The sequence below is a fragment of the Sphaeramia orbicularis genome, chromosome 17 (assembly GCF_902148855.1).
Source record: "Sphaeramia orbicularis chromosome 17, fSphaOr1.1, whole genome shotgun sequence".
Lineage (NCBI taxonomy): Eukaryota > Metazoa > Chordata > Actinopteri > Kurtiformes > Apogonidae > Sphaeramia > Sphaeramia orbicularis.
The window spans coordinates 35,652,168-35,666,447 of NC_043973.1; the positions used below are offsets into that span (position 1 = coordinate 35,652,168).

Genomic DNA, 14,280 nt, shown 5'->3' on the forward strand with positions numbered 1-14,280 from the left:
TGGTTTTTATGTTTATTATGATTAATGTACAGAGTACAATGATTGATGTAAAACCAAAAATAAATTAATTAATTAAATTGATTAGTTCATTCATTTATTCATTCAAATAAATTGAGGGTACATTGCCTTGCATCATACATCCACATGATAAGAGGGATTCATAGAAACACCAAAACATCAACCCAATGGCAGAGTGTCATTTGTGGGATAGAGCACTTGGACCTATGATACAAACCCTCTTGTGAGAATGGTGGAAATATTCAAACCAATACATGACAGGAAGGATTCCCATGTTTTACAAAAACATCATCATTGCTGTGTAGTTTACACGTCAGATAGTCCAGTGCAATGTATATAAGTGTCATTCTGTGTCTGAGCCGTCGATGGAACTTTATTCATCATCTGCTAATTCTGTTTTTAAAAGTGCTTTCTTTTTATCATGTTGAATAAAAAAATAGAAACCTTATTTAAGAAGTCATTCATAACCTTTAAAGTAAAGTGTAAATGTGAAATAATATCATTTTTAAACTCTATATTATGTGAAGTGTCTAAGACATTTCCAGATTTGGGTAGATTTGTTTTTTAGCATTTACGCTTGTGGAAATGTCAATGGGTTCACAGAAAAGTCATTGGCATGAATAAACAGAGTAGACAAACGGTGTATTTTGCAATTTCCCTCATGAATGATTAAATTCCTTTTGGTGCCGTTGGTGAGGTGATCAAGGTCCTCATCAAACTTATAAAATTCACATCTATGTTCATCTGTGTGTGCAGTACTTGAATACATTCTTTATGGTGAAAAGCAAATGTTCAGGTGATATTCAAATACATTTATTTAAAAAAAAAAGAAAAAGATCAAGTTTGTCTTAAATGTAATTTTTTATTATTAAAATCAAGAATTTTCACATATTTAGAAGTGTATGCAAGACATAGTGCTCTTCTGTGACTACATTTTATTTGCAGTTTCTTCTTAGCATACAGTGTCTTGGTATTATTGTCCCCATGAAATCAAATTCAGTGTTAAGTGTTTCCATTACATGTCATCTATACTCCAGTATCTGCCCAGCTATCAAGAAATAATCTTGTAGATTTTCTTAATGGTGTTTTAGAGATGTAATTTGAAAAATGAGTGCTAGGTGCTTTGTTAATGAACCACCTAAATTTATTGATTATTCTATGTTGTCTCTCCATGGGTGGAGGACTTGACCCATCAGAGTAAACTGGACTTTCCAGACATTGGTGGTCTCCCTAGATTCCAGTTTTTACAAGACACATAAGTATGCAAAAGCAGATTACACCCTGTTAGCCACTTCATAGGGACTTTAAATCTTTTTACCAAAGAAAATACAGGTTACTTTTTTGCCAATGATGGAAACAAACATAAAAGAGTTTGTGTCCCATAAAGAAGGACCTGAATATTTAAAAGAATCTGATCCGTCCAGGACATACTGGTTTAAGAGGAACAGGGCCTGACAGAACTGCAGGGGTGTCAAGAACCACAGGTTCAGCTACAGCAGATACATCTCTCTTTAAAACAACCACAGGGACTTCAGCACTTTGAGATGCATCTGAGGCCGATGTATCGTCAGGAACTGGAGCAGGGTCTGCTGCTGGTGCAGGATCAGCCGCTGGTGCTGGATCTGCTGCTGGTGCAGGATCTGCCGCTGGTGCTGGATCTGCCGCTGGTGCAGGATCTGCCGCTGGTGCTGGATCTGCCGCTGGTGCAGGATCTGCCACTGGAACTGGACCAGCAGCAGCAGGTACCACTTCATCTGACTCATTAGACTCAGACAGGAGAGTGCTCTGCAGGGGGTTGTGGTGGGTGGTCAGTTTATGGTGTTTCAGACCGTGCTTTCCATCTGCGTGGATCATTTGGAGAAACCTGGGAGCTGCAGCTGTAGTGCTGTTGGTTTGCACAGCAGGTATCTGGAAAAGTATGTCAACGGAGTCTTAGAAAAATGCATAACTAGTATACTGAAGCTGACGAAAAGCTGATTAATTTTACTTTATGGGAGAACATCTTGCAGTCTACTGTATGATCAGCGTTCAAGCCTTTGGCGGTGCAAATACCATGTTCCTGGTAGAAAAAAAGAAGAAACAAGAACGGCAGGACTTTTAAATCAGTTGTGTTTATTTTAAAGTCCTGCAAAAAGCATTAATGAATGACTGAAATAAGTAAGTTCTCTGGTTATTTGAGCGTACTTACAGCCATGGTGTCGTTCAATGGTTCGCAGATATCATCCATGCAGTTTGCCTCAACAACAACATATTCTGTTATATAGACTGGTCCGCCAGACACAATCTGAAACAACATATTCAGAAGTCAGTCATGATGAACTGACAAGTACACAGGTGTAGTAACCAATAAATCAGCCCAGAAATATTTCTCACATTCTATTTTCTCTGTTGTTGATGCTAAATTATGGAGACGTTTACCACCAAGTATTACATTTATCCTCCTTTTCATAATTTTCTGACTTTTATTTGTATGTTCTTTTACTAATTTTGTCTTATTCTCTTTGCCAAAGAGGTTATGTGATTGTTCCATATGTTTTTTAAATTTGTTTTTTTAAGCACAAGTCCAACTTATTTTTGAACACTTCACACTTTATTCTTCATACTTTGTACACTACCTCACAATATTAAGTGCAATACAGGCCAGTAACCAATCAGACTTCCTCCCCTTACATTTTTGCACATGCACAAGTGTTTTATTACGAGGTCTTTTCTTTTTATCATATTTTTTATTATTTTACAAAAAGGATTTTTATGTACATATTGCTTATGTATACATCTTACTGGGCTAAAATCTGAGACCTCGAGTACCAAATTAAGTGTCATCTCACATGTAAATGTGTGCTGGTATGACAATAAAAATCCCTGATTCCTTGAATTGTTTTTAATAAAGCGACATACTATCCAGAACATAGAACAGTTACAGTTACATTAAGAAATTAATAAACTGACTGACCACAAATGGATGAATTACAACTAGTAGTCATCAGTCAGTGGCAACAAAAGATAAAGGAGGAAAACTCTATTACTGTTTGCACTATTTAATTCTATACTTTTTTTTTTCACAAACATTCCTAGCTGTACTTTTTTTCCTAATGTGAATAAGTGTGCACGTTCATTGTACTTGTACAATGACAATAAAGAGATTCTGATTCAGAAAACACTGGTCACAAATTGTAGTGTGGACGATGTCTTTCCATAGCACTAGGACCAGTGACCTTTTATCGATGAAAGAAACTGACTTGACCTGATAAAACTTAAAAATAGATGGAATGATAGATAGAACGATAGACAGAACGATAGAACGATAGATAGAACGATATATAGAATGATAGAACGATAGATAGAACGATAGAACGATAGAACGATAGATAGAACGATAGATAGAACGATAGATAGATAGAACGATAGATAGATAGATAGATAGATAGATAGATAGATAGATAGATAGATAGATAGATAGAACAATAGAACGATAGATAGATAGAACGATAGATAGATAGATAGATAGATAGATAGATAGATAGATAGATAGATAGATAGATAGATAGATAGATAGATAGATAGATAGATAGATAGATAGAACGATAGATAGAACGATAGAACGATAGATAGAACGATAGATAGAACGATAGATAGAACGATAGATAGAACAATAGATAGATAGATAGATAGATAGATAGAACGATAGAACGATAGAACGATAGATAGATAGAACGATAGAACGATAGATAGAACGATAGATAGAACGATAGAACGATAGAACGATAGATAGAACGATAGATAGAACGATAGATAGAACGATAGATAGATAGATAGATAGATAGATAGATAGATAGATAGATAGATAGATAGATAGATAGATAGATAGATACCACATCAACAAATAAATAAATGCAGAGTATAAGTAGCTAAGAATGAGTTGGATTAAAAAGAACGTAGAATGAAAACCCAAAATGTATTTTCTACCTATCACATAAAAGCATAAAAACAAAGACACATAAAAACATGAAAAAAAAAAAATCTTAGAAAAACTCTTCCACCAGATTACACTCGTGCCCACCTGTGAAGACATGCGTCCAACCTCCAGAAGAACGTAGGTTATGTTGACTGTGTTATTGTTGAACGTTTTCAGAGAGGTCTGCACAAAGTCCAGCGCTGCGGTGTCATTCAGGGGCAGGAGGGTTGGACAGCCCAAGCAGAGGTCCTCTGTGGATTCTATATGTGATCAGAAGAACACATATAGGTTCTGCATATACTGGGACACTTCTGTACTGTATGTGCTCATGTTAAAGCTTTACCCTCTGTTTTACACTTGAACGCTGTGACAGTCAGGACTCCGCCAACCCTCTGCAGAACCACATCACAGTCTCCTTCTACAGCCTGAGCACAGACAAACAACCACTCAGACACTCACTCATGTTATTTACAACTCTTTCCTATTCTTAACTTGTTCTGAACGAGCTCAAAAGCTGCCTCACCGTCAGTATTTTGGGTCTGACTGTGCAGTTGGCGACAGGCGTGGGGTCCAACACATGACAGTCTGTCTCCAGCAGGTCCACTTCCAGGGCGTACATGTTATTTCCATCAGGCTAAAGAAGGTGAAATAATACACACTTACATGACAGTATATGACTGTTATAAGGAACAAAAATGAGATGTTTTAGTGCACAGGGGTCAAACATGTGGCCCTGGGGCTAAATCCTGCCCAATAAAGGATCCAATTTTAGCCCCTGGGATGAATTTATGAAATGCAAAAATTACACTGAAGATATTACACTGGTCAACAACAAATTTATTGTTTAAGTTTTTTGAGCTGATTTAGGATAATTTTGGTGTGCTGAATCCAAAAATCACATTAATTTTGCTCATTCAGGTCAACTTTCTGAACTATGCTACATATTGGCTTTTTAACATTTTTGCTTACATTTATGGGCATTTTCACATCATATGATACAAAATTCTTTCATATTTCTTGCAATAAACGAGTTCTGAAGATTTTACTTTTGCCAATTTATGATTAATGTTTTTTTTGATATTACAGGTGAATGAAATGGCTTCGACTAGAAGATCTTGCAAAAATAAGCCTGACGTATTCTGCTACATCTGCAGTGAATACACCATTGTACCTAACAGGAATCAAGTCACAACTTTCATAAAGTGTGCTTACCAATCTGATTTTGGTATTAAACTTGGTGACCAACATAAAGTTTGAGCGCAGATTGTGAGAAGATCAAATTTTTCCAAATCAAATTAGCAAAAAAACCTGACCTGATTGAGAAAAACAGATGTCATTTTTGGATTTAGCGGTGCAAAATGGTCCTAATTCAGTTGAAAAAACCTAGACAACTTGCAAAAAACATTTTTATGTAACCCAGTGTTATCAATCAGTGCTGTAAAAATCATTTTAATTCACGTTCCACATACAGACTAATAAGATGTCAATTGGGTCAGAACAGTAAAATATTATTACAATAACCTATAAATGATGAAAACTGCAGATTTTATCTTTATTGTAGTGTTAAAAAAAACAGTAAAATTACATGAAAATGTTTATATTAACAAACTATCATTTTACAAAAAAAAATGTGAATAACCTGAATATGAACATCCTGAATTGTCTTAAGAGAAGTACATGCAATTTTACCAGTATTATGAATTTGTGAAATGCAAAAATTACACTGAAAAAAATAACAATCAATACTGTAAAATCATTTTAATTCAGGTTCCACGTACAGATTAATAAAATGTCAATTGGGTCAGAACAGTAATATGTTATTACAATAACCTATAAATAATGAAAACTGCAGATTTTATCTTTATTTTAGTGTAAAAAAAAAAAAAAAAAGTAAAATTACATGAAAATGTTTACATTAACAAACTATCATTTTACAAAAAAAAAATGTGAATAACCTGAATATGAACATCCTGAATTGTCTTAAGAGAAGTACATGCAATTTTACAGGTATTATCCCTGGTACTATATGTTTTGTGTATTTGTAATTGTCATGTAAGTTGCACTGCACATGTGTAAATGATAAATTGATAAACTGAGGCAGAATATTGTTCAAATTGCACTGGTTTTTCTTCAGACATTTCAAGTTGTTCATGTTATTCAGATTTTTAAGGAAACATTGTAGATATAAAAATTATCATAATGTAATTTGACTTTTTTCATTTTTCTTATTTTACTGGTCCGGCCCACTCGAGATCAGAATGGGGTGAATGTGGAACTGAACTCAAATGACTTCGACAGCCCTGTTTTACAGTTTTGAATGAGCATACAAATGAAATGAAAAGAACACAACCTCATATTACAAGCAAAGAGAGGGATCGCTCTGTCAGGGACAGAAATGGGCAAACCGAGCATAGCACAATGGCTCAAAAAATTATCTTTATCTTTACCATTTGAAAAAAATCCTATACACTTTAAAAGACAAATAAGACACTTTTGGGAAAGCGTGGGGCTGTTCCATTAGTTCTGACAGACTTTGGAAAAACAGCATTTTCCTTCTATGCACCGTGGTCGTGGAATAATCTTCAAAAAACTGTAAAACTACATACATTCATTTCTATTAATGAGTTTAAAAATATGCAGTGAAGGAGGAATGCCACTATTTTTCTTGATGCCATTATGGGTGAATAGTTATTATCGTGTTTTCTTGTTAACTGTGTATCATGTATGTGTTTTGTGTTGTTTGGACTTTGTACGTCTGCTGCCTTGGCCAGGTCTCCCTTTTAAAAGAGATTCCTAACCTCAGTGGGATTTCCTGGTTAAATAAAGGTCAAATTAATAAATAAATAAATTAATTAATTATATTAAGAACAAAGATTCGACATATCTGTTGCTGGTATCTGGGACATCATAATTATTCCCTGTACTGTTCCACAATCATATGTTGTACTCTGACTGATCATCTGGAAGGACTCCCATGGACTGGTTTTAAATGTTTCTTTTTGTCTGTTTGTTTGACTGTTTATGTGGTTATATTTTGTATATATAGCCTGTAAAAATCTCAACAAATATATCACTGGAAAAAAAGAAAAGAAAAAGGAACACAATCTTTTCTGAGATAATTGTACAAATATGTGCACACATATCTTCGAATTACCAAAATAGTTTGATAAATTATTTGATGAAAACAGAAATGAGGATATGTATCTTTTATTATGACATCCTGCTCAAAATTTAAGCTGTTTCATTTTCCCGGTCGATCGATTAAATAAACTGACTTGATTTGATAAAACTTTAAAACTCTTAGAACAGATTACAAATATGTGCACACATATCTTCAAATTACCAATATAGTTTGAGAAATTAATTGATTAAAAAATAAATGAGGATACTTATCTTTTATTATGACATTTTTTGAAAAATTTAACCCTTTGATGCATGAATTATGAGAACCTTTGTCAAGATTTTTTTCTTGAGTGTTTTTATTCCTCTTTAGGCATGACAAAAAAAATGACATTGAATTTTTTTTAATTAACCTATTTTTCACAGAGTTACAAAAATGTCCGCTCATTTGGACACCATGTGTTTAATTTTTGAAGCAAAGAAACATGTATTTAAAACGCAATATCAGAAAGTGTGAAAACTATGAAACAAAACCCTTTTTGATGCAGCTAATCTGATATTTTCTCACCTTTCATCATATTTCAATACTAGTTCTTACTCACCTCATGGAGATAATATTAAAAAAAAAACTTTTTGTATTTAGAAAACTTTTAATTACAGTCTAATAACAACTAGCATTTGATTTACCCTCAATCATGTTAGTGCAGATCAGGTTTATCAAGAATATAAAGTTACAGTAATGGTCTGAATGTCAGTTTATTATGGGATGGTGCATAAGTGTCCACTGTGTTGGCTGATATGGAACTAAAACAACAAAACCATGAATATACAAGACAACAGCTGCAGAAGAACTGACCACTGGAGTGACCACTGTGCATGAAAGGGTAAAACCAGGGGTGTCAAACATGTGGCCCGGGGGCCAAAACCGGCCCGCCAAAGGTTCCAGTCCGGCTCGCAGGATGAATTTGCAAAAACTACACTTCAGATATGAACAATCAAGGATGTTGAACTCATTTTAGTTCAGGTTCCACATACAGGACAATGTGATCTCAACTAAAATAATAATAGCATAATAGCCTATGAATAATGACTCCAAATTTTCTTAGTTTATTGTGAAAAACAGAATTTTACATTACACCTATAAATAATGACAACTCCACATTTTTCTCTTTGTTTTAGTGTAAAAACTTACATTAAATTATGAAAATATTACCATTTACTAGCTGTCCTTTAACAATAAAATGTGAAAAACCTGAAATTTTGTAAGTAAAATTTTAACATTATATTTCCTTTTATTAAATATTTTGTGCCTTTGTGGATCCAATCCATAATATGTATGTATAAATGGTAAGTTGAGGTGTAATATTGTTAAAATTGCACTTATTTTTCTCAAGAAATCTCTTTTTTTTTTTTCAGGTTATTCAATTCAGTTTTGTTTCGATAGTTTGTAAATGTACATATTTTCATAATTCAATTTTGATCGTACAAAAACAAAGAGAAAAATTTGGAGTTGTCATTATTTACAGGTTATTATGCTGTTGTTTTACTGGTCCGGCCCACTGGAGATCAGTTTGGGCTGAATGTGGAACCGAACTAAAATGAGTTTGACAGCCCTGGGTTAAACTGTTTCATTTTCCTGGTTTGTCTGTGTCAGGGCTGTCAAACTCATTTTAGTTCAGTTCCATATTTAGCCCAATTTGATCTGCAGTGGGCCAGACCAGTAAAATAATGACTTACTAACCTATAAATAATGACAAATCCAAGTTTTTCTTTTTGTTTTAGTACAAAAAAAAAACCCCAATTAAATTATGAAAACATTTACATTTTACAAAAAAGATGTGAATAACCTGAAAAAACAGAAATTTCATTGGAAAAATTAGTGGAATTTTAACAATATTATGCCTCGACTTATTATTTCTACATGTACATTGACACACAGTGTTCCATAAACATTTGGCAACAGGCAGAATATTGTTAAAATTTTGGAGTTTGGAACTAAAATTTGAACAATTTCTACAATATTCCATCTGTTATTATGAACACAACTCCAGATCCCAGTGGATCCATAAATGCACCAAACATTTAGGAACAGACAGAAATTTATCATTTTTCTTAGTTAGATAACTTATTAGTTTCATTCTGAATTCCATTTCATAGTTTTGTTGATTCTTATTTATTTCTTCGTGCACTGCTTACGATGTATTTAGTTTATTATTATTATTATTATTATTATTATTATTATTATTATTATTAATAATAATAATAATAATAATAATAATAATAATAATAATAATAATCTTTATTTATATAGCAGTTTTCATACATTGAGACTGTAGTTTAGTTTTGTTTTTGACTTATTTCCTTCTTTTAATTAATTTTGTTAATTTATGATTGTATATCATATTAGACACTGTAAATACTTTTTTTATTTCAAGTCTTTGGGGAGGCCCACGATAAACCACTTTGGTTTTCGGCTTCCCCGGCATGTCTTTTACTGTTAATATTATTGTGTTTTTATTGTCTTGTATACATGCAAATAAACAATAAACAATAAACAATATTGTTCAAATTGCACATTTCAGGTTGTTCATCTGTGTTTTTATTTATGTATTTATTTGTAGTTTACCATGAAAGAATACTTTTGTAAATGTAAATATTTTCACAGTGTAATCTTATTTTTTTCACTTCAATTTTTTCCACATATTTTTTCACAAAGAAAATGTGTGGTTGTCATTATTTATGGGTTATGGTGTTGTTATTTTGACTGTAGATCCCATTGGTCTGTATGTGGAACCTGAACCAAAAGGATTTGTTCAACCTGGACTGATCAGGTTCATTTTTGCACTTTCATCCCGCAGACCAGAATGGAACCTGGAAGCATATTTGACACCTATGGTCTATGTGATATACTGATGAATTTCCACTGACTGTCAGTATAAATGATGCATGTCTGTATAAATGCACACCCCCCACAGCTGCTGTTTTACCTGTGCGTAGACCTTGATATCTTCGATTCTGTTCAGTGCGTACTTGTAGCCATGAGTGTGCTGGGCGTTGAGGTAATCCTGAGCCACCAGAGCCGCCTCCTCTGCCTCAGGTGAGTCACATTCAGGGCGCAGGACGTTGATCTGAGCCCACGTCCCCACCAGGAGTCCCAGAACCGCAGCGATGCTCAGGAGATTCATTTTAGTGAGAGAAACACAGATAACGATGGTCTTAAAGCTGGTGTGAGAAAGAGAGGAAGAGCTGGTGCAGCCTGTGGTGTATATATGTGCGTGTTTAAACAGGAAAATACAGCCAAGGTAAACAGTGGGCTCATCTGTCCTGTGCCCTGCGTCATGTGGGGGTCGGACTCTGTAAACTATCAAAGTCTGCCATTGGATAAGCACTGAAATCACTGAGTTTGCACTGAGTTTGATGGTGAAACTGTTTCTTTTTTAACCCTTTCATGCATGAATTATGAGAACCTTCATCAATATTTTTTTCCTGAGTGTTTTTATTCCTCTTTAGGCATGAAAAAAACAATGCCATAGAATTATTATTATGAACCTATTTTTCATTAAATTACAAAAATGTCCACTCAGCTGGACAGCATATGTTAAATTTTTGAAGCAAAGACACGTATGTTTAAAACCCATCATCATAAAGTGATAAACTGTGTGGAAACTATGAAATAAAAACATTTTTAATGCAGCTAATCTGATGTTTTCTCACATTTTATCATATTCTAATACTAGTTATGGAGATAAAAACAAAAAACTCAAACTTTTTGTTTGAGAAAATTAGCGGCTGATTTACACTCAAACATGTTCGTGCAGATCAGGTTTATCAAGAACAGCACAGTTACAGTCATGGTCTGAATGTCAGTGTAGATGATGCATGAGCGTCCACTGCGTTGGTTGATATCCTCCTGAGACCCAGGAAAGTGAAAATATTTAGCTTTTTTACATTAAACAGTCATCTTGATTAGAAACTGCATAATGCAACAGTTTTTTCAGATACATTTTTAAAACTATTTTTATTTATTTATTTTTTAACAGAATGTCCTTTGCAATGAACAGCATTTCTTTCTTTCTTTCTTTTTTTTTTTTTTTGAAAACTGTCAAACCTTAGTCCCATACAGAGGACAAAAATGCATTGCTAGGTCTCAGGAGGACATGGAACTAAAACAACTAAACCCATGAATATACAAGAGAACAGCTGGAGAACAGGTGTCCACTGAAGTGACCACTATGCATGAAAGGGTTAAATTCTACGTTTCATTAACACTCAGCGTTAGATGAATATACATGTCAAGTAATTTAACATAAATGCTATATTCATGTTTGCCTTAAAGCTTGAGGATAAACATAAAAAATAAATTAAAAAAATCAGAAAACAAAACATTTTTATACATATTTATAAAGACAAAGGAGGAAAATAAAGGAGGGATCAAAGATTGCTCATCAATTGAATCATAAAAATCATCATCTCTCCTTTATTTCTTATGCTCAACTATTACGTACATATATGAGGTTTTGTGCTAGTGATTGTGGCACATTTTATGATTCACTGCTGCTTATTGCTGTTGTCTTCTGCTTTGTCCAAATTTAAATTTCATTTTTTCTCATTCACCTGTAAAAATAAAATCAGATCTTTTGCTCATTTACATATTTAACCCATAAAGACCTAGTGTGACTTTTGTGTCAGCTCCCAAATGAATTTTTCTCTCTATTTAACCTCTCCTAAATTATTTATCACCATTTTATTAGAATATTATCATCTGCATTTTGCATTTTTCCAGTGAAAATCATCTGTGTTCCTAGATTTAATTCACTGATCATGAAGATGTTCATTAAAACCCAGATTTAAGCATTATCTTCCACAGAGTTTCATGTCGGACCATTCGTATTGTGTAATCGCAGAGGTCAAAGTGTGTCATCAGATTTGTGACATGCTCGATGAAACTTCAGCAAAGAGGATGTTTGCTTTCCGGGGGGCGTAGATGACGGACACCTGCGGCCATTGCTTCCTGCTGCCTCTATATTTGCTCTGTCTTGGTCTGTCTGCATACACCTCTGTCATCTGAGGACAAGGACTGAGCCACAAACAGAGATGGGTTTGAAAAAAACACAGAGAGAAGAAAAAGTTAACTAAGGGCATCGTTTGGTTTACTATGGAGTTTTCAAGACCAATACAATAATAGACTAAAGTAAGAAAATGTGGATGATAAATGTGTCAGTTTCATCTTCACTCCTTCTCAAAAACATAAATTTACAAAATACACATTCTGTTACTGTACCAGAAACAATAGAACTACTGAAGTGAACATCCAAGTGAAAGCAATAAATGCCTAAAAAAAAAACAGATTAGAATCATTCAACATCAAACTCAAGGTCATAGATTAATGAATGTGGAGCTGAACATTCATCTATCTATCTATCTATCTATCTATCTATCTATCTATCTATCTATCTATCTATCTATCTATCTATCTATCTATCTATCTATCTATCTATCTATCTATCGTTCTATCGTTCTATCGTTCTATCGTTCTATCGTTCTATCGTTCTATCTATCGTTCTATCTATCGTTCTATCGTTCTATCGTTCTATCGTTCTATCTATCTATCTATCGTTCTATCTATCGTTCTATCGTTCTATCGTTCTATCATTCTATCTATCGTTCTATCTATCGTTCTATCTATCTATCGTTCTATCTATCGTTCTATCTATCGTTCTATCGTTCTATCTATCTATCGTTCTATCTATCGTTCTATCGTTCTATCTATCTATCTATCTATCTATCTATCTATCTATCTATCTATCTATCTATCTATCTATCTATCTATCTATCTATCTATCTATCTATCTATCGTTCTATCTATCGTTCTATCTATCGTTCTATCGTTCTATCGTTCTATCTATCTATCGTTCTATCTATCTATCGTTCTATCTATCTATCTATCGTTCTATCTATCGTTCTATCTATCTATCGTTCTATCTATCGTTCTATCGTTCTATCGTTCTATCGTTCTATCTATCGTTCTATCTATCTATCGTTCTATCTATCGTTCTATCTATCGTTCTATCGTTCTATCTATCTATCGTTCTATCTATCGTTCTATCGTTCTATCGTTCTATCTATCTATCTATCTATCTATCTATCTATCTATCTATCTATCTATCTATCTATCTATCTATCTATCTATCTATCGTTCTATCTATCGTTCTATCGTTCTATCGTTCTATCGTTCTATCGTTCTATCTATCTATCTATCTATCTATCTATCTATCTATCTATCTATCTATCTATCTATCATTCTATCGTTCTATCATTCTATCATTCTATCTATCGTTCTATTGTTCTATCTATCTATCATTCTAGCTATCGTTCTATCATTCTATTTATCGTTCTATTTATCGTTCTATCGTTCTATCTGTCTGTCTGTCTGTCTGTCTGTCTGTCTGTCTATCTATCTATCTATCTATCGTTTTATCGTTCTGTCTATCGTTCTAGCTATCGTTCTATCATTCTATCAATCGTTCTGTTTATCGTTCTATCTATCATTCTATCGTTCTATCTATCTGTCGGTCTGTCTATCTATCTATCTATCTATCTATCTATCTATCTATCTATCTATCTATCTATCTATCTATCTATCTATCTATCTATCTATCTATCTATCTATCTATCTATATTAATTATATTATAATATTCATTCTATAACGTGACACCTCTGCTTTTTAAGTATGTTTGACATCTTTCGTAATGTTTCAGTTGTTTCACCTTTCTGTCCAGTGAAAAATCACATATCTGAAAATATGTTAAGTTTGAATGTGATAAACAGAGGGATTTAATGTTCCTTTACGAGTTGAATAAAATCTCCTTCTATGATTCTATAAAAACATCTTCATTTCAGCAGAAAATGCGTTGTCACAAAGGTGAAAGCTATTTTTTCTGAGTTCATGAAGAAGATTTTTATAGATAAATAGTTCTCCTAAGAGAATATGCATTGCATCAACCTCAAACCAGTGCAGCAATAAAATGCATAGAAAAGGTCATGTATAATAGTAAAATTCACACCAGGAACTATTTTACATAAACTGCTGCGTTTCCTTTTTATACTTTAATTTTACTGTTAAAATGTAAACTATTTTACTTACACTAGGTTTTGAATGCAGAACATTTAACTGCAGTGGATTGTA

At 33.5% G+C, this 14,280-nt stretch overlaps 1 protein-coding gene across 1 annotated transcript; it reads right to left on the bottom strand.

Annotated features, from left to right (window-relative positions):
- Positions 1–918: 918 nt before the first annotated feature.
- Positions 919–10,309, bottom strand: LOC115437704 (alpha-2-HS-glycoprotein-like). The gene is made up of 7 exons (XM_030161016.1): positions 10,081–10,309; positions 4,497–4,607; positions 4,317–4,398; positions 4,079–4,233; positions 2,207–2,302; positions 2,006–2,077; positions 919–1,926 (listed from the first exon to the last, which is right to left on the bottom strand). Exons 1-7 carry the CDS (start codon positions 10,276–10,278, stop codon positions 1,420–1,422), a joined length of 1,221 nt encoding a protein of 406 aa, XP_030016876.1. The 5' UTR covers positions 10,279–10,309; the 3' UTR covers positions 919–1,419.
- Between the last annotated feature and the right edge of the window lie 3,971 nt (positions 10,310–14,280).

Bases quoted from the DNA above. Each gene is read 5' to 3' on its own strand.
- LOC115437704 (XM_030161016.1), bottom strand. From the start codon at position 10,278: ATGAATCTCCTGAGCATCGCTGCGGTTCTGGGACTCCTGGTGGGGACG. The intron at 2,303-4,078 runs GTGGGCACGAGT...ATGTTGTTTCAG, and splicing joins TTGGACGCATGTCTTCACAG to ATTGTGTCTGGCGGACCAGT. The intron at 2,078-2,206 runs GTAAGTACGCTC...TTTTTCTACCAG, and splicing joins CATTGAACGACACCATGGCT to GAACATGGTATTTGCACCGC.